The sequence below is a fragment of the Thalassophryne amazonica genome, chromosome 15 (genome assembly GCF_902500255.1).
Source record: "Thalassophryne amazonica chromosome 15, fThaAma1.1, whole genome shotgun sequence".
Lineage (NCBI taxonomy): Eukaryota > Metazoa > Chordata > Actinopteri > Batrachoidiformes > Batrachoididae > Thalassophryne > Thalassophryne amazonica.
The window spans coordinates 83,561,393-83,586,071 of record NC_047117.1 but is presented as its reverse complement, the minus strand read 5'-3'; the positions used below and the strand labels follow the sequence as shown (position 1 = coordinate 83,586,071).

The 24,679-nt window shown below is 39.7% G+C and overlaps 1 protein-coding gene across 1 annotated transcript; it reads left to right on the top strand.

Moving 5' to 3' along the window:
* The first annotated feature begins 9,531 nt into the window (after positions 1 to 9,531).
* LOC117526312 (E3 SUMO-protein ligase CBX4-like) lies at positions 9,532 to 17,176 on the top strand. The gene is made up of 5 exons (XM_034188366.1): positions 9,532 to 9,790; positions 9,987 to 10,030; positions 10,425 to 10,490; positions 13,763 to 13,829; positions 15,319 to 17,176. Exons 1-5 carry the CDS (start codon positions 9,722 to 9,724, stop codon positions 16,747 to 16,749), a joined length of 1,677 nt encoding a protein of 558 aa, XP_034044257.1. The 5' UTR covers positions 9,532 to 9,721; the 3' UTR covers positions 16,750 to 17,176.
* The last annotated feature ends 7,503 nt before the right edge of the window (positions 17,177 to 24,679 follow it).

The window sequence follows — 24,679 nt, the reverse complement described above, 5'->3', positions numbered from 1 at the left end:
CTGTTTCAAAGTGTGCAAACCTGTAATGGATGAATGAATTTATTCAACACACAGGCTCAACAATAAAAAAAAAACATAAATGGGACAATTCAACAATGAACCTGTGTGACTGAAAGGGTGTGGACAGAAGCAAAAGCTTAAATGAAACATTTGACTTCCAGAAGATGATTTGTTGTTTTCAACAAATGCTCATAACAGTAAATGAAACAGCTGCATTCAAAAATATATTTTCATTTGCAAACACTTAAATGAATAAATGAACAAGTACATCACATAAACATTAATTTCTGCAAAAGGTATGAAACACTAAATAAACCAACTGCTTCATCAAATGATTTAGTGTTTCACAGTGCGTGAAACACTAAATTATTTGCATTACAAATGAATTTAGTGTTGACAGTATTATGTGTCATCAAATGGACAGTTGGCGATATCTTGGTTTTCAAAAAGTGATTCACCGTTTTGAAATGCACACAACATGAAATTGTAGAATTGCTTTAGAAAATATTTCCTTGTCTACAAATATGCAACATTAAATGAGATAATGACTTTAAAAGGCTTAAAATGCTAAATTAACTGTTTTAGAAAAAAAGATTAAATGTTTCAAAATGGTCTGAACACTAAATCATTTTTATTGTTTTGAAAAGGCTTGGTTTAGAAAATGATTCACTGTTTCAAAGTTTGCAAAAACCAAAATGAAACAGCTGCTTCAGAAAAAAAAAAGATTTGCTGTTTTGAAATGCTCACAACACTAAATGAATCAACTGACTCAGAAAGTAATTTGGTGTATAAAAACATTCAAAATACTAAATGAGAACTACTTCAAGAGGTTTGAAATACTAAATGAACCAGTTGTTTCAGAAAAAAAAATAGTTTCATTCTTGTACATGTTCTTCATCCTGGGTTCTCTTCAGGTGACATGTCATAACAGCACCGTCGAACCCGTGTCTTGGTTGACCTTGATCCACAAAAATTAAAGGCAAAGGAAGGTTTGAAGCCCCATCAGAGGATGCTGACTCACAACCGGAGGCTATCTCTCAAATACACCAGAAAATCCTGGTGACACGGTGCCAGCTGAACAAACGCCTCTTTGTGTGACCTTGACTCAGAAATCTGTTCATATTAATCCCCACGACAGCAGCCACATCTGCCCACAGTTTAACTTTACACAGTGATTCATGCCGCATTAGAAGCAGTTCCACAGCAGTAAAGCAAACTTTTTTTGGTGGGGACGTGGAATAACACTGTGCCGTCACTGTTATTGTATAATATTTCACATTCTCTGCAAGACTGAAACAGTTATTTCATTTGGAGCTTTACACATTTCAAAACACTGATTTCATGAAGTATTTGTTTTATTTAGTGTTAAAGGTTTTTAAAATATTGATTATTTTTCTGATATGTGCTATTTTAGTGTTTTGGAAAAAAGAGAAATGTTTTGTAAAGTGTTTGGTACGGTTGCTCTTTGAGGCATTTTAAAGCAGTGAATCATCAACTTGTTTCATTTAGTGTTTTTGGTATTTAGAAATAATGAATTCTTGTCTGATATGATTGCTTCTATTGCTACATTTTGAAACATTTTGGTTCTTTTGATGTTTCAACCATTCTGAAACAGCAAATTATTGACGGGCTTAAACCTCATTTTATGAAGCTTTTGGTTCAGTTGATGTTTCAACTATTCTGAAACAGCAAATTATTGAAATGGTTGTTTCACTTAGTGTTTGGGGGGCATTCTGAAACAATGCCTTTCATTTACAGTTTTTCATCATTTGAAATACTGAATCTTGCCTTAAACAATTTTACATTTGCTGATTTTTTTTAAGGCCATTTCTTCAGTTACTGTTTCGGCTATCCTGAAACTGTGAATTATTGAAGCAGATGTTTCAGTGAGTGTTTTTAACATTGTGAAATGGTGAATCCTCGTCTGATACAATTGTTTAATTCCCTGTTTTGAGCATTTTGAAACAGTCATTTTAGGAAGCTTTTAGTTCAGTTGATGTTCCAACCATTCTGAAACAGTGAATTGTAAAGCAGCTTCTTTTAGCATTTTGAGCATTTCAAAATGGTGAATGGATGGCTGAAGCAACTGTTTCATTTACTTTTTTAATCGTTTAAAAAAAACAAGTGACTCTTTTTGATGAGCTTTTTTTTTCCAGAATGGTTCAAACTCTCAAAAGCCTCTTTTCTGACACTACTTTGTGAAGTATGAATAAAGACGGGCTTAAACCTCATTTTATGAAGCTTTTGGTTCAGTTGATGTTTCAACTATTCTGAAACAGCAAATTATTGAAATGGTTGTTTCACTTAGTGTTTGGGGGGCATTCTGAAACAATGCCTTTCATTTACAGTTTTTCATCATTTGAAATACTGAATCTTGCCTTAAACAATTTTACATTTGCTGATTTTTTTTAAGGCCATTTCTTCAGTTACTGTTTCGGCTATCCTGAAACTGTGAATTATTGAAGCAGATGTTTCAGTGAGTGTTTTTAACATTGTGAAATGGTGAATCCTCGTCTGATACAATTGTTTAATTCCCTGTTTTGAGCATTTTGAAACAGTCATTTTAGGAAGCTTTTAGTTCAGTTGATGTTCCAACCATTCTGAAACAGTGAATTGTAAAGCAGCTTCTTTTAGCATTTTGAGCATTTCAAAATGGTGAATGGATGGCTGAAGCAACTGTTTCATTTACTTTTTTAATCGTTTAAAAAAAACAAGTGACTCTTTTTGATGAGCTTTTTTTTTCCAGAATGGTTCAAACTCTCAAAAGCCTCTTTTCTGACACTACTTTGTGAAGTATGAATAAAGACGGGCTTAAACCTCATTTTATGAAGCTTTTGGTTCAGTTGATGTTTCAACTATTCTGAAACAGCAAATTATTGAAATGGTTGTTTCACTTAGTGTTTGGGGGGCATTCTGAAACAATGCCTTTCATTTACAGTTTTTCATCATTTGAAATACTGAATCTTGCCTTAAACAATTTTACATTTGCTGATTTTTTTTAAGGCCATTTCTTCAGTTACTGTTTCGGCTATCCTGAAACTGTGAATTATTGAAGCAGATGTTTCAGTGAGTGTTTTTAACATTGTGAAATGGTGAATCCTCGTCTGATACAATTGTTTAATTCCCTGTTTTGAGCATTTTGAAACAGTCATTTTAGGAAGCTTTTAGTTCAGTTGATGTTCCAACCATTCTGAAACAGTGAATTGTAAAGCAGCTTCTTTTAGCATTTTGAGCATTTCAAAATGGTGAATGGATGGCTGAAGCAACTGTTTCATTTACTTTTTTAATCGTTTAAAAAAAACAAGTGACTCTTTTTGATGAGCTTTTTTTTTCCAGAATGGTTCAAACTCTCAAAAGCCTCTTTTCTGACACTACTTTGTGAAGTATGGATAAAGACGGACTTAAACCTCATTTTATGAAGCTTTTGGTTCAGTTGATGTTTCAACCATTCTGAAACAGCAAATTATTGAAATGGTTGTTTCACTTAGTGTTTTGGGGCCATTCTGAAACAATGCCTTTCATTTACAGTTTTTCATCATTTGAAATACTGAATCTTGCCTTAAACAATTTTACATTTGCTGATTTTTTTTTAAGGCCATTTCTTCAGTTACTGTTTCGGCTATCCTGAAACTGTGAATTATTGAAGCAGATGTTTCAGTGAGTGTTTTTAACATTGTGAAATGGTGAATCCTCGTCTGATACAATTGTTTAATTCCCTGTTTTGAGCATTTTGAAACGCTGAGTCATTTTATGAAGCTTTTAGTTCAGTTGACGTTCCAACCATTCTTAAATTGTAAAGCAGCTTCTTTTAGCATTTTGAGCATTTCAAAACGGAGAATGGATGGCTGAACCAACCATTTCATTTACTCTTTTAATCACTTTAAAAAACAGTGAATCTTTTTGTTGAGCTTTTTTCCGAATTGTTCAGACTCTCAAAAGCCTCTTTTCTGACACTAATTTGTAAAGTATGGATGATGACGGGCTTAAACTTGAAAAGCAACTCCCTATGCCTATTTCCCATTTTGGCAGGATTGCCTCTTAGCAGACGAAGCCTCGTTGTGGTGCAGGTGCAATCAATGTCAGCATTTGCAAGTGAACTCTGAAAGTGCTGCCTATAATACACTACTTTTTTCACACGAACAACCCGTTTAAATCCATTATCGTTTGGATTAAAATGATCATGAAACTTCTCAGCCAATTTTTTTTGTGTGTGTGCGTGTGTACCGTGTGAAACCCAGCAATGTATGCAAAGAGGGTGGAAGGCCCCATCGCCATGTCTCCGCCCGTCAGGTCATGGCGGCTCTTTGTTAAAGAGGGAGATATGTTGCGTTCATTGTTCCTTATCTCGGCTTCTACTTTAGAGAACTCACGGGTTCACGTACATCTTAAGCGGACAGCTGAAGGTTTCCAAGTTCAGTAACTCGTCAAAGTTCACTCAGCTTGAAACCACATGAGGGTGGCGACTCATGTCACGGTGTCTTCCCTGTTCCTCATTCTGATCTGATCTGGATAAGGAAGCTGCAGTGAAGTTCACATTCCTGAAGGAGTTTGTTGCACAAAACTGCCTTGGTGTAGTTTTAACAGTGAGTTTGGGGTTTTCATAGCAAACTAATTGTTGGCACAGCTCACATTTGACATCCATGATCTATGTTGCGCTGCCATCTCAGTCCGTATCTGCACTGCTGTGCGTTGTGTGACACACCCACATGCACTGTGGGAATTATATGTCTGACAAGCAGCCATGTGTCCTAAACCCTGGGGGCATTTATTAGCAAAAATGGAGTATAGCATTCATAACCATCTCTTCATTAGTGCAACGATGAAGCGATATGTTTTCATAATGAGCGCTTCATAGCTACATGGGCATGGACCCCCTTATGGAGGAGGCCATGTTGCACCGCCATGTTGATATGGTAACGCAAAAGCAAGGTTGGGTAGGATTACTTTGAAAGAATACATGTTATTTCAATCAATATTGGTTCATCGAGCACCAACTCTTGGGAAAATAAGATAACATTCAATAAATCTGTGTCAATGTTTATTGGTAGAACTAATGAAAAAGAAATAATTGATCTGGTGCATAATTCCAAAAGCAAAAAATCAACGGACTTCAACAATCTGGATATGGCTTTTTTGAAAAAAATTATTGATTGTATAGTAAAACCTTTCAGCTACATTTGTAATATATCATTAAGTTCTGGTAAATTTCCTTCTCATATGAAGATAGCTAAAGTAATACCTCTGTTTAAAACTGGTGACAAACACACCTTTTCCAATTACAGACCTATCTCACTTTTACCACAATTTTCCAAAATACTATAAAAAATGTTTGTAAAAAGACTGAATAATTACTTACTAAAGCATGAGATACTCTGCGAAGAACAGTATGGATTTAGAAAATCTAGGACTACTTCACATGCATTGATGGATTTTGTGGAAAATATAGTGACTGCAGTTGATAATAAACAATATACAGTAGGTTTTTTTTTATTTACAGAAAGCGTTTGACACTGTTAACCATGAAATATTACTAACCAAATTACAGAAATATGGAATCAGAGGACTGGCATATGACTGGATAAATAGTTATTTACATGGTCGGTCTCAGTATGTTCAATATAACAACATTGACTCTGAATTCCGGAAAATTACGTGTGGGGTGCCCCAGGGTTTGGTGTTAGGTCCTTTGTTATTTATACTGTATATAAATGATATAAGTTGGGTGTCAAGAGCACTGAGGTGTGTCCTTTTTGCAGATGACACAACTGTGTTTTGCAGTGGTGATAATCTTGAACAGCTTCTGGACACTGTGGAAAATGAATTGGATAAATTTAAGGCTTGGTTTAATGCTAACAAATTGTCACTCCACCTAAATGTATTATATTTGGAAATAAACTTGTACCTAAATGTAAAAATGTTACCATTAACAATATGGAAATAGAGACAGTAACTGAGAATAAATTCCTAGGTGTTATAATTGATAATAAACTCAGCTGGAAACATAAATTACATAAAATTGAAAATGTCAAAATCTATCGCCATCACGTACAGGGCCAAGGACATACTGTCACAGGAAGGGTTACTTACTTTATTTAATTCTTTAATGGCACCATATATGAGTCTTGGGTAACACTTACAAATCAAACACCAATCAAATATTTCTCTTACAAAAACATGCCATTAGAATCATCTGTAACAAACATTATCTTGAGTCAACGCATTCCCTGTTTACAACTTTAAATTTATTGAAATTCAGAGATTTAGTGGATTACATAACAATACAAACTTTAGCCTTACCACTTCATGTCCAGAACCTGTTCAAGATGGGGGACTCTGAATATAGTTTACGAGGATGTGCTGTATTCAAGAAGCCTCCTATACGCACCAATGTAAAGGGTTTTTGTGTTTCAGTTAAAGGGGTGAAGGTTTGGAACGAATGTCCTGTTGAAATTAGATTATGTGGTTCTTTAGTTTGTTTTAAGAAAAATTATAAAAATGTAATAATTTCCGGATATAATGAAAAATATAATTGAATTAAATAATGTATAAATATGATGTATAACCTTGTTAATGTATGGTATGTATCTGTGGTGTATATATGTATATACAGGAGTGTGAGCAAAAATGAATATGTATTTATGAGTCTGTGTTTTTTTGAGCATAAGTGCTAATAGTGTTGGACTTGGACTTTTGGTATGGGGGTGGGTAACTGATAAGCTTTGCTTCTTCCCACCCCCTTTCAGACACAGTGCAAATTTTGGTTTTGTTCCGGTTTTGTTTTGATACGTTGTGACTGTGCTGTGTTGCTGAAATAAATTTCATTCATTCATTTCATTCATTCATTCATTCATGTGGATTACATGTATGTATGTACATTCAAGGATTCAAAAGAATTTTATTGTCATATGCACAAAAGAACATGTTCCCTGCACAATGAAATGTGTCTACTGCATTTAACCCATCCTAATTGCCAGTAGGAGCAGAAGTCGCCATTAAGCACCCGGGGACCAGCTCCAGATGTACATCCCTGCCTTGGTCAACAGCAGGGCTGAGCAAACCAAGACCGACCCATAACAAACGACACACAACACACATAGGCCGGCCCGGTACATAAACACATATTAAAAAAGCACACACGAGGGAAAAAGGAGAAAAAAAAAAAACCCTCATAGCCACTGCGTTACACAGCAGCAATGAGGGAAAAAAAAACCCATCAGCACAGAAAAACAATAACCACACAGACAAACAAAGACGCAGGACGACATACATACATTGGGATTACTTGTAATCTGATTACTTTTGGATTACATTTCAAAGTAATCCTACCCAACCTTGCCCAAAAGGCACATCCTTACTCTGCCCTTCACATTTTGCAGCACAGCCAAAAAAAACTGAAGAAAAACTAAGAGCCCCCCCCCCCCACCACCCCGTACACTGTTACACTGTCTGTTGGTTACTACTGCAGGTTAAGAAGTTTGCGACCCATCATTTTTGTGAACAAAGTGGATATTCTTCCATGACCGCAAGAGAACTTACTTTGGCTATTTGTCCGGAACAAGCTGTGACGGTAGCACGAGAGAGAGTGGGGGGGTATGGGTTTGGTTAGGGTTTACTGGAAGAGGAAGCGGAAGCATATAGCAAAATAAAAAAAAAATTGCCTCACGAAAATATTAGAAAGCCAGTGACGCACTAAAGTGGGTCATGTGATGATGTCATGGTGCTCAACCAATCACAGTGTGTTCCAGACAAATAGCAGGGGAAACGAAATCATGACAGCAATTGTATAATACAATCTGTAATCTCAGCACTAGATCACAGTAATGATGTGTTCCATTGCGAGTCTGAAGTCAGGAATTCAGAGTCGGTATTTATGACTTCTGATGGAAAGCCATTTCAGTGTATCTGTGTAACGGAGGCCAGCAGGTGTCGCTGTGCAGATGTAGTTAGTAATCCTCAATCCCAACAGCTCAAAAGGATTCTCTGTTCACAAGGTCAGAGCCCTGGGTTTTAGCCTTCACGATCTCCCATGACGGAGATTGTGAGTTCGCGTCCTGAGGAGAGCAAATGGGTGGAGTCATAACAACACAATGCATAGTACCAACCATTACATCTGCTTGGGGGGGGAAAAAAACACTTGCGCATAGCAAACTCATTGCACAGAAAATGGAACTCTTTTCTGTCCTATTTTCATCCGCTATCTTGGGAGAGAGATTGTCATGAGTTTGTGACCCACTGCCATACTGAGAGCAACACCAGGATCTCCAAATCAAATAAATGTACTGCATAGTAGTTCTGCTTACCGCTCACTCACCCTATTGACGTTTCAAATCCCACAAAACCTCAGAGGTCGCCACGCAGTGAGATCTCAGTAACACTGAGAACTGCATTGAGACGCTCTGATCACGCTGCACTTTAACCGCTGCACATGGACAACCCCATTAACATCGCAACATAAAACAATTTTTATATTGTGCCTAAAACTCTCATGAATATATTCTCTGGGTTTAGACGTTGTTATTGCGTTTGTTTTATGTAAACATGCGAGAATCACAGGCTGTCTCTCCGTTATTTTCAATGGGAGCTGCTGTGAGCTGCAATCGCTTCCTGATCATGTCATTCTGGGGGAAAGTGAAGTTTGCTCTTTAACGTCTTGATTATTGTTCTTTACAACACTGTTTGTCCTCTTTGTTCCAGACTAATATATATAATATGTCTGAAATTGGGTTTGCGTTCATTAAATTCCACGCAGATTAAACGTAGCAAACATGGATTATTTGTTATAATTGTTTTAGCGGGTTTTCAGGGTATCATGCAGCAGTCTCTTATTAACGTGATGAAAAGCATAAAAAATTACATTTTTGTAGTATAATATTCATTTACAATTGTCATCATGTGGATTCTCTTTGTTGTTTTGACTGCAGCATCTCTCTGGCGTGCAAGGGATTATGGGATATGTCAATAGGGTGAATATTGCTGTTACATCAGATCGGCGGGTCATAAACAAACCGCAACACATGTCCACTTTCCCACCACATCGTCACTTCTTTGTATTTTCACTTTATTTGCATGTAATTTGACCAAAATTTCAGAGGAAGCGCCAAAAGCACAGTGTTTCTGTCCCCGGAAGTAGATAAATTACGTCATATGCGTCATATTTTACCCCTTTAGTGCCCACGCTCAAACGAGACTGCGCTGCCCAATTAGCTTGATGAACAGGAGTGTCATGTGACTTAATTTAAATGGAAATTTTGTCTATAAATGTTGTATTGCCTTTTTGAGTGTGTGTTTGGAACACCAAGCAAACAGGAAATATATATTTCTTGTGTTACTGCAGCAATCCAAATCAAACTGGTGACTCATTAACAGAAAACTCTTTTATACATCCCTTTTGCCACTCATCGAATGTCGTGATAGCGATTTTTCTGACCGTCAGCGAAGGACGCACAAAGCATCCCCCCCGTCACACGCCCCTATCGCCTCCCCGTCACGTGACGTAAAGCTATTTGCATGAAGCGTTTTTCTGGCTGCGGCTGCGCTTCGGCAGCAGACCGATTCCGTCCAAGAGGGGAGAGGGAGGGAAGGAGCGCAGCGCACATCCAGCCAGGAGACGGTTGGATTTTACACAAGAGGAGGAGAAAAACGAGCTGAGGGCGAGGAGAAAGTGTCGGAGATCACAGGCGGAAGGAGAAGAGAGAAAGAGGCGCTCCTCTTGTGTCGGAAAATGGAGCTGCCCGCCGCCGGAGAACATGTCTTTGCGGTGGAGAGCATCGAAAAGAAGCGCAGGAGAAAGGTTCGTCACCAGGGCATTCGAATTTAACAGTTATTTCCCGTGCATAATATATATATATATATATATATATATATATATATATATATATATATATATGTATATATATATATATATATATATATATATATATATATATGTGTGTGTGTAATTAATTCATAAGATGATGCAATTATGTCCCGTTTGTGTTCGTCCCCAGGGGAGAGTCGAATACCTGGTCAAGTGGCGAGGATGGTCTCCAAAGTAAGTTTGCTTCGTAAAACTAATACCGCTGTCCAAAAAAATTAAACGGGAACATAAATTCATAGCAGAAGTGCGTGCGCGCGTATCCATGTGCGCGTGGGCGCCCATGCCGTCCTTGCGCGCTCTTGCTGGCGTCGGCCAAGATGATGGATGTTGGTTTCGCAGTGTGCGCAATCCCCCCCCCAACGGGGCATGTACACAGTGGAACCGCGCACCGACGACACTTACCTGCGAATCCGCAGTTGAGCGCGCACGCGCTGCGTCGCCGCACCGAGGCCGTGCGTAAAAGTTAACTTCGTCCGCCCGCAGGGACTCCCGAGTGTGATTCATTTGTCAGTCCTCACCTAATCCGCTTTTGACACGTCTGTGCGTCACCGTGTCTCCTGTCTGACAGATACAACACGTGGGAACCGGAGGAAAACATCCTGGACCCGAGACTGCTCGATGCGTTCCAAGACCGGTAAGTTTTGGACAAACCAGCCTCACAAGTGGAGGAGGAGGAAAGGTGCCAAGTAACATGACCAAGCAGGTTCAAAATCACTGTTACAGACATTTGCAGTTCTGTACACAAAAACAAAGCTCCAGCTGAGTGCCACATCTACAGTCCCCTGTGGAACTCTTTTAGGCTCACTGGGTTCCAGGTCATTGTTGAAACATGGATTGCATTTGGATTCATGTGATTTACAGCGAGCAAAGAAGATGGGGGTGATGATGCCAAAAGGAACCCTGTTTGAAACATTTAATCACAACACAAACCAAAGCAAGTACTAGATGAATGTGCGCGCACGTCTCCAAGCAGATTGTAACATGCATTATTCATTTTCATGCAAAGGTGAAAATTATTGTGCTTCTTGTTTCCAAAATTCTTCCTGGTCAATCAGAAATGATGTTTCTTTGAAAAGAGATGATGAATTTGAAAAATCAAAGCTGCTGTTCTGCAGCCATTCATTTAGGAGCCACCAACAGTTTTTGATCCAAAAACAAGTTCTCTTTGAACCAAATCAAATAAATTAAGTTTTAAGATGACACGTCAAACGTTACTCCATCAGTGCATCTGAACTGGCAGTATTGCATCTTGGTCCTCTGTGAAATAACTTTATTTTTTGGAGTTTATATTGGCTCGCTATTGGATTATTATTGGGTAACCAATGAAGCTGTGTATCCTGCTTTATTTTGCTGTCAGGCTGGAGTGAAACTCAGGTCAGGGTTACTAGAGACCACAGAGATGCAGAAAATGGTCACTAATGATTGTTTGCTCTCACGCTTTAAACCTTTGGTCAAGATGAAGTTAAAGATTATATTCATGATTGATTATGCAAATAGATTTAACATTTTATTTCAAAAAATATAATTCTGTGAATGATCTGAACTTTTAATTCTGCAGCACATCTCGCTATTTAAGATACCATCCAAGCAGTGATGGCCAGGTGGCAATCAGACCTAGGCTTTTAGAAAACAAAGAAACTGACAGACAGGCTTCAACTGTACCTGCACCTAATTTCCATCATCCTAAAATGACTCCTTGCAGCAATCCCATACGAAGCAGCTATGCATGTTCTGCTAATCACAAGGAACATGCTAAACAAACTTTTTTGTTTGTATTGGTTTGATGCATCAAAGTTAACCCAAGTTTATGCAATTTATCCTCATTATATCAACTTTCATTTTCGAGATATACAAGCTTATATCTTTTATTGTTTTTGAGTTATCATGTTCACAAACTAGAGGGGATGGGCTGGCTCTATAAGTAGCTGTTTTTTTACAGAAAATGGTGAGAAAAGTGCAGAATGTTTACTGGGAGCTGTTGATGTTATTCTGCGTGCACTGTCTTCACCATAATGCTGGCCAGCGGTGAGTCATGAAGGTTAGTCAGCAGCTAACCAAGCTAACACAACCTCCTGATTTTGTGTTGCCAGCTCAGACTTTTAATTGGCTGGTCAGGATTTCATCTTTTGACACAGACATATGCCTTTTGCATCTGCGCATGCATCATTAGTCGCGGTTCACGGATTAAAACCTCATTTCTGCTTCAAACTGCACTCCAGTCATCATCTATTTCAGCGACAGATATCTGAAGCTTTTGTACAACAATCATTTTCTCATATAATCAGCATTATTTCATCATAAAAGGTGGCAGAAGTGATCAGAGCACCGCAGCTAAACAAGCTGCTAGCTGATGCATTCGCCGCATGTCGGTCATGTCAAAACGTCATGGAATTCTGCAGAGTTTCTGCTTAAAACGGCCTAATTTCTGCTTAAAACTGACTTTAGAATGATTTAAGAGGTTTTACCTTCGTCATCTGATGGTTAATAATCCCATTAATCCATTTGATCGCTTTGAGTGAAGAGCCTCATCTCAGACATACTGCTGTGGTCCCAAATGACGCCTGCGCAGATGCGAAAGGCGGACCGATTTTTAGGGGCGGACCGTTCCATCTGCGACACCAGCATGCGTCTGAGGACAAGATAACTCAAAACTGGCAGGATAGATTTCCTACAAACTTGGTGGAAATATTACTTTGAGAGATATCTAGGCATGATTACATTTTGGAGTAGATGGTTAAAGATCAAGATCAACATGATCTGAAAAACACTTTTTTATTATTTGTATATCTCAACAAACAAGAAGCCGTGATAGATCAAACCTGGTGGATGCATTACCTGGATAGATAGAAGTGATTAGATTTTGGAGTAGTTTCATCAAAGGTCAAAGAAACATGGTTCCCAAAACAATTTATTTATTCATTCATCTCAACAACCAAAAAGCTTTACATGGATAATCGAAAGCATATATTGATCGGAAAAATATTTGAGATTGATTCATAATGAAGTCATACATAGGGTGTGTATCAGCTCTCTGATGCATTTCATTTAGGATTGAAACAGCTCATTTTGCGCTTCTGTGACATATGTCTCATAAGGGACATATGCCCTGTGAGATTTCTCAGAGACCTGAATATGTTTTTAATGATGCGCGACCCCAGTGTCTGTCGTTTTTGTTTTTGTCTATAACTTTATTATGTGAGTTTTAAGACCCGGTGATCTTTATTAGCCTCCTGTAACGATGTGTATTACGACCCCTTTAAACACAAAGCGTGAAAACTGTCACTGGCTTTTCTCATTGCCATATCCTGCTTTCCCCCCCCTCTTGTCTTTTCAGCAGAGGTCACATGTTAAAGCAAAACACTGACGGCGCTCTGCGTCTGTTTTTGCAATTACCTCGCTCTCTCTTTAAAGGGGAGAGATTTTATTGAAACTAATTGCATGTCTCTCCGGGGAGCCAAATCGTCTGAATGCCGGCCTATGAAAATACACCGAGTCGTCATTGTAATTAGATGTGAGGGAGGCGGGTGGGGGAGGGGTCTGACATCACTCCTGTCTGTGGTATTGAGTTACTGCTGTGAAGAGACGTGCACGATGACCAAGAAAAGCCCAAGCGAAGAAGGGCCTTTATCTTCCACTTCCAGACACCGAGTGCTGCACGAGAAGGAAGAGTGACTGTTTGGCTTTTTCTTATTGCACAGTTAACACGGCGTAAAGCAGTCATGTGTCAAACGGTAGAGGAAGCATGTCGTTATTGCATCAGGAGTTTAAAAAAAATTGAAATTGCAACACGAGCTTGGAGCTTTCTAATTGAGCCTGAGGAGGATACCCATGACGTTGTGTTGCCATGCAACAGCAACTCATCGCTATGAGATGGTTTTTGCTGATTGGCTGCTTCCTCTCCTGCAGGGAACGTCAAGAACAGCTGACGGGATATCGGAAAAGAGGACCGAAGCCGAAGCACCTCCTGCTTCAGGTGAGGAGGAGAATGAAACTGACATCAACAGACTGACCATCAAAAGTGGAAATCATGAAGAAAATCCGAGTGAGGAGCTGAAATAGACTATTTATGAGAAATAAATACACAGAGATAATATCTGTGTTTGACCTTATCAGGGTTGTTTTTTTGTTTTTTTTTTGAGAGCCTGACCGATATATCATTTAGCCAATAATATCGGCAAATATGAGCCTTTAAGTATCTGCATTATTTTTGCCGATATGAAAACTTTTATTTTACCAACAATGCCGAAAAACACTTTGGCTGTTGGAAGTGGCATCATTGTCCCTTGTTTGCAATGATATCAAGCATGGCTGGGACCCCCGTCATCCCTTGGTCACATTAGCCTGAAGAGACAAATGAAAAGCAGCACTTCATTTTCAGTCAGTGTGTGTTTTACAGCCACAAGACACACGCGGTCACTGTGTCTCAAGCCAGGTGGTGCCAACATATACATGAAGTGTAGTTTATATAATTGCTGAAAGATGTGACACAGCGACCGCCAATTGGAGTGAAGGCGGAGTGATGTAGGATGGTTGGTTGTTCATTGAAACATTGAGCCTGAATTACATTTCTTTGTCATAAGGGTTTGAAAACAAAATGTTAGGAATTAATGCCTTTTTATGGATATATTGGCAGATATATCGGCATCGTAATTCTCTCTCTCTCTCTAATCTCTCTATCGGTATCGGTCCCCACAAATCCATAACAGTCAGATTCTGTTTTTTTTTTTTTTTGTCTCGCGGGGCTGTTGGTTGTGACACACAGAGTGAAAAAAGTCAATGATGGGACACAAAGCAGGCAGTGACATTCCTCGAAGCTGAGGTCACAGCCATAGGAGACACTTTGAAATGTCACTCTGGGGTGGAATTGGTGTGTGTGAACTTGGGGGGGTGGTGAACTTCGACACAGGGCCTTGAAATAAACTCATTGAGTGCAATATGAAACCAGATTTCATCTTTATGACTCATAAAGGAAATATGTGTTTGGCCAGACAAAGATGCTTTTGTAGCAAAGATCTCACCTTTATTGAAAATATTTATAAAAAAAAAAACACACACAAAGGTATACTTTGCCTGTTTCCTTCATGGAAGCTTTTATAGCACATAAAATCCTGACAATGACAGATTTGGCCTTCTGACATGAGTACATGAGGTGTCTTTCTCCCCCTGCCTCAATATGTAGACCTGGGTTTGATTCTGGCGACACTTCTTGTCTCTGACCTGAGTTCACTTGGCTATAAATGGGTGCTGGTCTTGGCCTGTACATCAGAATAACCTGCCATGGACTGTCTTCCCATCCAGGGATGGATTGACTTTTCTGTTTCAGCCACACTGTCTTCCACTGACACCAGAAATTAATATAGCAAGAAGATCTGCAGCTTTCAGGGCAATTGGGGAAAAAATCTAATGTGCTTTTTCACTCTCTTTCTCTTGAATAAAATATTAATTCCTGTCTTGTTTCACAGGTCCCTTCGTTTGCCCGGAGATCCAGCATTCTAGCCGACCTACATGAGGCCTCCTTGGATGAGGACAACTGTGAGAAGACCAACACCATCCAAATGCTTCGTCCCCAGACCCAGCAGTACCAACTGGACAGCAAGAAGCACCACCAGTACCAGCCGCTGTGCAGAGAGCGGGATGCCGAGCAGCAGACCAACGGCAAGAAGTTCTACTATCAGCTCCACAGCAAGAAGCATCACCACTACCAGCCGGACCTCAAGATGCACGAGCCCATGTTTGTTAAACCCAAAGAGGTCAGAGCTCCAGAGCTCACCAACCAGGGGTACAACCTGCCCCCGGTGCTGCAGCAAAAATGGGTCCGGGACAAAGCCTCAGGCTGTCTGACCAAAGTCAAGGATATCACCATGGAGCTGAAGAAGCTCCCAGGAGACCTCATTGGAAACAATGCGTCAGAGAAGATAATGCCTCCAACTATGGAGGGCACTTTACCCCAGTCCAACGGCGGCAGCAGTAGTAAACTAAAGATAGTAAAAAACAAAAATAAGAATGGGAGGATTGTTATTGTGATGAGCAAGTACATGGAAAATGGAATGCAAGAACCTAAAATTAAAGGTGGTGATTCTGAAATGGTTGAAAAGACACTACATGGAGCAGACAACGGTGCAGAGAACCACACTGAGAAGATGAAGCTCGTCAAAAAACTTGGTCTCATGAACGGATTAGCAAAACAGTCCCAAGATAAATCAACTTGTCCCAGTTCTGGATTTAATGGAGCTTATCCCAAAGAAAAGGAACAGTATCCTAAAACGGAATCAGCTGTGATGGAACAGGATAAACATGTTGAGACTGGACAGCAGGTGCAACCTCCAGAGGATCAGCCTTTGCAGTTGACGGCTGAGCCGACTGTGGTCTCATCAACGCCGGATAGGGGACTTTCCTCCCCACAGGACAAAAGACAGAACCAAGATGGATTTAAAGGACTCAAGCGACGAATAATGGACACAGACGCTGAGGACGGTGGGGGAAGTAAACGGTTTGTGACATCTGGGTGTATCGGAGCTCTGAATGCATCACCCAACCAGAACACCAGCACTGACCAAAACGGGCACAATCTCGGACACCAGGACTGTGGGTACATAGACCAAGAGGAGCCCATGGACCTGAGTATAGTCAAGACTCGACCAAAAGTTACGGATTCCACAACGACTGAGAGTCACATGCGGGATGATACACAAACACAGACAGACGCACAGGCACCGGCCCAAACGGCAAAACCCACAGACGTGGAAAAGGAGTCTTTGTCTGTTTCTAACCATGAAACGCAAAAAGAGGAGGAGCCTTTTCCCTCTTTCCAGCCTTTCCTTGGGAATATTGTCATCACTGACATCACGACGAACTGCCTCACCGTTACGTTCAAGGAATACATCACAGCATAGTAAAACTGAACGCCAACCGTGTAAATGTCCAGAAGATTTTTTTATTCATATTTTCTGAGCTGCTTGAATGTATTAACGTCTTTAATTTCCTAAAGGTCAGAAAAATATTTGAATCCAACCAGTTATTTGCTATATATTATTTCTTATAAGGTTTAGCTGTTTCTGGATACAGTATCTGCTTTCACTGTAGTTTCTAAAGGCAAAAAAAAAAAAAAAAATCCTAAACTATTAAGTAAAAACGCACTTCATGTTTTCTATGGATATTATTTGATTTATATACTCAGCTTCTAATTTGGAGAGAAGGTTAAAAATGTGGATAATGGGGAGAATTTTGTAAGACAGAAACTTTATATTTAAGTGTTTAAATGACTGTGTGTATTTATGAATGAGAACAGACGGACAAATTATGCCATTCGGCGCCCTTGAATAAGCAGATGATGAAGAAGAATGAATCACTTTCATGTCAATAAATGTCATTTGCATTGTTGAGCAGACGAGAAGCTTTCAAATGAAAGATTATCGGTGATTAATGTTCGTGTTTTATCCCGATCTTGTTCAGTGTTTTGGAGTCAAACCCATCCAGACAGTAGATGAAGCCCTGTGATCTAATTTATTAATTTTACCGGTTCTTTGGTGTTGTACAGCAGCGCAGGTTTGAGGTATAAGATGCCCTGACAAACTTGTATAATTACATATTCACCTGTTTGCTGTGCGATCCCTCGGTTCATTACATAGAGGCTGCAGTGTTCAGTTTAAGAGGTCATATTGTGCAAAACTGTTTATTATTATTATTATTATTATCTTTTACACTTTTATGTGTCAGTGTTCCACAGTTCTTTCCATAGCCTCAGTTATAACTCACTTCAAATGTGATGATTTCAAATGCAACAAGTTGGACAGACTGAGCTAGTGGACATGGTTGCCCCATTGCTGGTTGTGGAGAGATGCATGTTTCAATCCCCATGTTGCAATCTGTGCAAAAATCTAGGGCCGTTTTAGACAGGCCACAACACTAGCAAATGCAGAAAATGCATTTTATATCTGTCTATCTATATATATAAAATACATTAATTCAACAACAGGTAGTTGCAAATTCAAATGAAAGACACCAGATGGCTGTTCCAAGGTTGGATAGGATTACTTTGAAATGCAATCCAAAAGTAATCAGATTACAAGTAATCCAAATGTATGTACATACGTACATGTAATTCACATGTATTCTTTCAAAGTAATCCTACCCAACCTTGTGCATACCATGTGCACTCTACACACCACAATATAAATGGAGAAATCATTCATACACTCTAAAAAAAAAATGAAAATTGATGTGACAATTTGCACAGATTTTTTTAAGTTATTTCAACTTAGTTATTTCAACTTTCAACTTCTCTAGTGAAGTTGAAATCATTTTAGATGAATTGAAATAACTTTTTTAAAAAACTATGCAAATTGTTACATCACTTTTTCTCATTGCGACAGCGATTCATTTTTTACAGCGCACCAATCAATCACACATAATTTGCAGATCAATGCTTTCAATCACTGAGATGTACAAAAAACACTGCAAAAAAAAAAGTGTTTTTCAGACCATGTTTTCCTTGGCCTTGTCCTTTGACCAAACTACTCCCAAAATTGAATCACCTCTATTTATACAAGTAATATTCCTTCCAAGTTCTAAGGAAATTCATCCAGTTGTTCTTGAGTTATCTTGTCTACCGACAAACACACATGCACAGCAGTGAAAACGGTACCCTGCTCTTCCTGCTTTGCCAACATGCAGGGAAAAATGCATCCAAACACAGAGAATACAAATACAACCTGCAGCACGTGTAACAATTTAATTCAATGTGTGTTCCAATTTTACACAGTACACCCAAAAACCCAGACGGTTTGCAAAGCTCCACAACAGAACAGAAGTACTAACAACACAAAAATAGGTTTCTGTCCAGAGGACTTTGAATGACTTCTGTTTTTCAATATATTACAAATCAAAGCATAAAATGATCAATTATGTAAATAAATAAATTTACTCAGCTCCACTGACGAGGTAGACTTAAAGATAACTGAGCATTGTGCTGCATTGACCAAACCTGTTAAAGTCCTCCATGCAGAAACCTGTTTTTGTGTTGTTAGTACTTCCATTGTGTTGTGGAGCTTTGCAACGCATTTTTGTTTTTGGGTGTGTTGTGAATGTGCAACAGACATGTTAACGTTATTTTAATGCAACTACCAGTTGTTGAAGTGATGCACATGCTTTGTTAAATGCAAATAGTGCTTGTCTTAATTTGCTAGTGTTGGTGGCTCTGTCGAAAACTGTATTATCGGATATATAACGATGTCATATTAAATGCTGCACAGAGATGCAACATTTGTGATGTTTTTGTATTGAGTAGCCAAGTTTTTACACCAGTTTTAGTGCATTTTACATTACATCAGATGGCAAACTTGTCAAAACAACACACTTTGCTCTGGATAGTGGAGACTGCAGGTTTACCGAAGTCAGTCTGTTGTTCACTGAGCCACAGACGCACGAGATCGGTAGCAACCACATAAGAAGTAACTTATCAAATGCTATAACTCGATCATATGCCCCGTTACCTGTCGAACTCTGTTTGTGCATCAGATAGGCTGCACTGAAAATACACAATGTTCTCAAATGAAGTCAGATATTGTTTTAAAAAAAAGGGGAATGTTAAGCTGATGACTGTGCTTCTGTTAAAATAGAACAAAATTAGGGTGCAACTTTTCACTTGCACCCACAGCTCCTCACCAACAGGGGGTGCTGCGGCCCCCTCAGCATCCATACGTCCAGCTTCCCTGCAGTAATGTCCTCATCAGATCATGCTGATCGCATTTATTTGGCACAGTGAAAATGTAGAATTACCGTATCTTCCTGAGCGTAAACTGCAGGACCTGCCAAACGAGTGTACATTGGGACTATGGTAAGCAATAAAACATTGTCATCTCTGCCTGAAGTGACTTGTTGCTGTAGTCATGTCAGGGTCAAGAGTTAGCAGCGTGATCAGCAAGTGTGTAACATTTTTGATTGGCACACACTGAAATCTATCACCGTGCCCTGCCTGGGCCGGGAGGACCTTGAATCTGGGTGTTCGGCACGGTTGGATTTGGAACCAAACATCCGTCGACCTGTTTACACTGAACATTTTTGCATTAAAATTTGTTCAGTCCAGACTGGGTGCAGTTAAATTTCCATAGTGCCAGTGGAGTTTGTGTTAATGACATTTTAGACTTGTGGAAATTTAAAGAAAACAAAGCAAACATTAGATGTCTACATCTCGACTTGGTTGTTGTGTTGCCATGCCCACACCATATATGGGACTCGGGAAGGTTTTTAAAGGTGCTACAAATTAAATCTAAACATTAATATATTTGCAAATATGTATTGTATGCATAACGATTTATTGGCATAATGGCATGAAGCAACTCTCCCTCTGTGTGGGTTGTAATTTGAGCTTTTCTGTTCCTAGCCGGACTGCCCACACATGAGTCCAGGCATGCAGAATTAATGTACATGAGTCTCACCCTTTCCAGCTGCTAAAGGGGATTTGCGTGACATTTCCTTCTCAGTGTGTAGGAGGAAGGGTTGGGGAGGAGTGGCTGAAAAGTGAAGCCAGTGTTTTGGTCCTGAGATACTAGTACTAGTGCGACATCTAGGAGCAGTAAAATGTTTATAGCACCTTTAACTTGTTATTGTGCTCCTGTTGGCCTTCCCTTATGAGATTGGGTGTGGCAAGCTGTGGCTCCTTTTCATTTGACATGTACTAAAACAGATTTTATAGAAGACTGAAGTTATTTTGAGGCTGCATTTTGGTTCGAAAATTTTAATGTCCGTTTTGAAGGCAGATATTAACTAACTGAAAAGGTGTATACTATGACCCCTTTAAAGTGTGTTCTCCAAATCAAATCAATGAATTGCACACTAACATTTGGAACACATTTATTTATTTTATTTTTTTTAAGGAAGCTTATGCTCTCATCAGAATCAGAACTGTTTTGCTGTGTCATAAAAGCCTTGTAAAGTCTTTTTTTTGCTCTAAATGTCCAAACATCTGGAGGGAGGCAGAACTGCAAGAAGGCTGATCAGAAGCACTTTTGATGTTTTGTGTGCAGACTCATTCAAAACTTCCAATGATACATTTTGCAATAATAAAATTGTTTGCAAATGTTATTTTGACTTTTGTGTGGCATGATTCTCTTTGTGCATCATCCTACGTACCAGCCTGTTGAAATAAATCCACTGACTGGTCAGCCACAGCATGATGTCACAGCAAACTAGGCTTAGAAAAGACACAAACTGACAGCAACAATATGGTTTTATTCTGAGAAAGAGCACTACAGATGCAATGTTTATGTTGAGAGTTCTGATGGAGAAGTACACAGGAGGGCAGAAGGAATTACATTGCGTGTCTAGAGAAAGCTTATGATAGGGTACCAAGAAAAGAACTGTGTATGAGGAAGTCTGGAGTGGCAGATAAGCATGTAGGGTGGTGCAGGAAATGTACAAGGACAGTGTGACAGCAGTGAGATATGCCATAGGAATGACAAATGCATTCAAGGTGGAGGTAGGATTATATCAAGGATAGACTCTGAGCCCTTTCTTGCTTGCAATGGTTATGGACAGACTGACTGAGATCAGACAGGAGTCTATGGATTCTGATGTTTGAAGATGACATTGTGATATTTAGGGACAAGAAAGAGCAGGTGGAGATCAGCCTGAAGAGGTGCTCTGGAGAGAAGGGGAATGAAAGCCAGTAGGAGCAAGACAGTATGAATTGGGGAGAGGCAGGGGGAACAGTGGAATGGTACAGTTGCAAGGAACAGGGGTGGAGAAGGTAGATGACTTTACAGCCTGAGGATCAACTATCCAAAGTATTGTGAAAGAAAGTCTACAAGATGGTTGTGACACCAGCTATGGTGGCACTGACAAAAACGAGGCTGAGCTGAAGGTGACAGAGTTGAAGATGCTGGGGATTTTCTTTAGGAGGATTTTTTTTTTTTTTTTTTTTTTTTGACGCAGAAGGACAGGATTAGGAATGAATTCATCAGATGGACAGCACAGGTAGGATGGTTGGACACAGAGAGGTGGTGATTGATATGGTTTGGACATGAACAGAGAAGGGACCCAGGGTATATAAGGAGAAGGATGCAGAAGATGGAGCCACCAGGCAAGAGGAGAAGAAGGAGCCCAAACAGGAGCTTTATGGATGTGCTAAGGAAGGAGATGCATGACAAAGGGAGATGTAGAGGGACAGCATGAGATGAAAAAGGTTGATCTGCGACCCCTAACAGGACAGGAGCAGCTGAAACAAGATGAAGACATCAGCTGACTTTGGTTTTCCTGGATATTTAAAATTTGCACATAAAGGGGGAGAAAGAAACCGATCTGCAGTGACAAAGCGCCTCTAATTCTGTGCATGAGTCTATTTGTGGCTGTAGCTGTGCAGGCTGTGAGCCATGAGGATCAATGCACAGCCTGTTTCAGACTTGGCTATTTTCAGATGAGCTTCCGAGAACCCCACATACAGCTAGTGACATACACACATATATAGCTGCAGCTCAAACCTCTATGCCAAAAAGGTGACGTGGACAACTGTCTGTGAGCACATTACTCAAAAGTTTGCAGAAAAGAAAGTGCTCTAGGTGTGGATTCTGGAGCTTTTTTGATAGAATGATCAGTGTTATCCAGAGGTAAGACTCCATTAAATTAAGTTGATCAGGTACATGGATTGTGGATCATAGTTGTAAATTATTTTTTGCAAAGCAAGATGGGGCATTTTGGGAGTCTTTGGTCAGTTTCTCAAAGATTTTCAACCAGTCTTTAGAAGAACCCCATGGATCAGCTTGTGGTTTATGGATCATTCCTTTGCCTTCTTTACTGAGTAAGAGCTGTTTCTTGCAGGGGGGTATGCCATATCTCATAACCAGACATGGTGTCAGTTGTGCAGTTGTATATAATCCACAAGCGAATTTCCTGCAGATTTTGATGGGCACACAAACTGTTACAATTGACATTAAGACAAAATGCTTTTAAAATTGTAAAAAAAAAAAAAAAAATTAAGAGCAATATATGTCTTAAAAATATATGTATATATATAAAAAAAAATCCACAACTGTTCAGTCCTGTTTAGGTTAACACTCTCCGAGTGCCAGTCTAGTTCTGTCAATTAATTTTCAATAAGTGAAAGATTTGTAAAATTCATAGCAGGCCCATAAGTTTTTTTAATTCAAGAAAACGTAATAAAATAATTAATATGAGTTCTTAAGCACATGAAAACTCCAAATTGTGTTTTATGGAAATTCCTTTATAGATTTATCCCTATTTTGAAGAGGGTCATTAATTTCAAGGTCAAAATTTGTGCGCAGTTGCCAGGTGTGTCTTTAAAACCGCCAAACACGAGCGTCTTTCTTCTTCTTCTTCTTTTTTTTTTTTTTTTTTTTTGTGCGCAGCGTGGAGCTTATTCCGTTCGAAAATCATTTCCCTGCAGGTATAAATGTTCTCTCCCTTATTTCCATTTCAACTGTTTAATGGCGGTTTTGATGGCGCAGACGAGCGCGATCCTCTGCGGAGCTCCGAACCTTTCGTGTGGAAAAAGGCTTTTGTCTCTCGACGGGGAAAGAAAACGTTGCGCATATGGCGCAGAACCACGCCGAATAAACACATGCGTCAGAAGCGCAGGAGCCCAGACAGTGACGGCAGCTCTCGACCATTTCCTCTCCCGCAACCCGCCAACAAAACGGCTTTCTGCGCGTAATAACGCGAGGAACGACAGAGAAAATGGCTCCTCCGTCTCACATCCACATTCTTTTCGATCGCGCCTCCAAACCGCCGTGCAGCGGCTGCAGCACAAAACCGCATCCGCGTTTCACCGCAAGGATCGACGGCGCAAAACAACAACAACAAAAAAATATCCGCAGCTATTATTTAGCTTTTATTTTTTCGAGGTGGGGGCTCTTTTGGTATAAAGTATAGCCACATATTCATCATCCATCCTGTTTTGCGCATAACTGCGCTGTGCGCAAATGCTGTCTGACGCATTTGCTTTTAAAGTCAAAGTGCGGCTTGTGCCGCGGAAAGAGGGGGAGATTCCAAAATCCGCCAGATGTTGAATGAAGTAACGCCCGTGTGTGTGTGTGTGTGGGGGGGGGCAATTAGAAAGAAATGATTTCGGACCTCTATAGGAAGCTTTCCACCAGAAAACTAAAAAACTTCACAAATAGGGATTAAATTACACTTCGGCTTCCTGGGCGCATTTTCACCTTTTTTTTTTTTTTTTTCCAGAATGAATTTAACTGAGTGTCGTTCTGTTGTGATAATTTTGTCTGTTAACACAGTGTAGAGCTGTGTTCATGCGTGGCACGTTGAAAAGGGTTTCCAAAGTCTGAGCTGCATCCAAATCATGCAAACTGATATCTCCTCTGACAGCAGAGCGCAGCTCATTTTGTCAGATCTATAAAAATGCGTGGATCAAAGAAGCGCGGGAATCGTGCAATGCGCACGACCTTCGCGCGTGCTCGGATGGACTTTGAAATGTCCTTATCGCGCTCAGATCATCATTTATAAGCACAGATGACGACTCGGAACATTCAGCAATGACCCGAGCTCGGTGTTTTCTCAAACACCGTTGTGGCGCGCGAGGCCGGAAAAAGTTCCATTTCACACCTGTACTTTTAGATGTGGATCCAAATCCGGATCACCACAAACCTTCCAATCATGTTTGACAGGCAGGTTTAGTGATGTTATTCTCTCAGAAGATCAAAATAAAAAAAAAAAGAAAAACCTCCCATGTATCCAAAGTTAAAACATTCTGATTCAGATCTGCACTCAAATTCAAACCTTTGTTGCTCTTGATAAAGTTGACACTCTCGCCAGGTTTCGTGGAGACAATCTGAAAATATCATGCAAAACAAG

What these genes read in the sequence shown, in the direction of transcription:
- LOC117526312 (XM_034188366.1), top strand. Translation starts at nt 9,722, where the DNA reads ATGGAGCTGCCCGCCGCCGGAGAACATGTCTTTGCGGTGGAGAGCATC. An exon ending in TGGCGAGGATGGTCTCCAAA is followed by an intron (nt 10,031 to 10,424) that starts GTAAGTTTGCTT and finishes CCTGTCTGACAG; the next exon opens with ATACAACACGTGGGAACCGG. An exon ending in CTCGATGCGTTCCAAGACCG is followed by an intron (nt 10,491 to 13,762) that starts GTAAGTTTTGGA and finishes CCTCTCCTGCAG; the next exon opens with GGAACGTCAAGAACAGCTGA.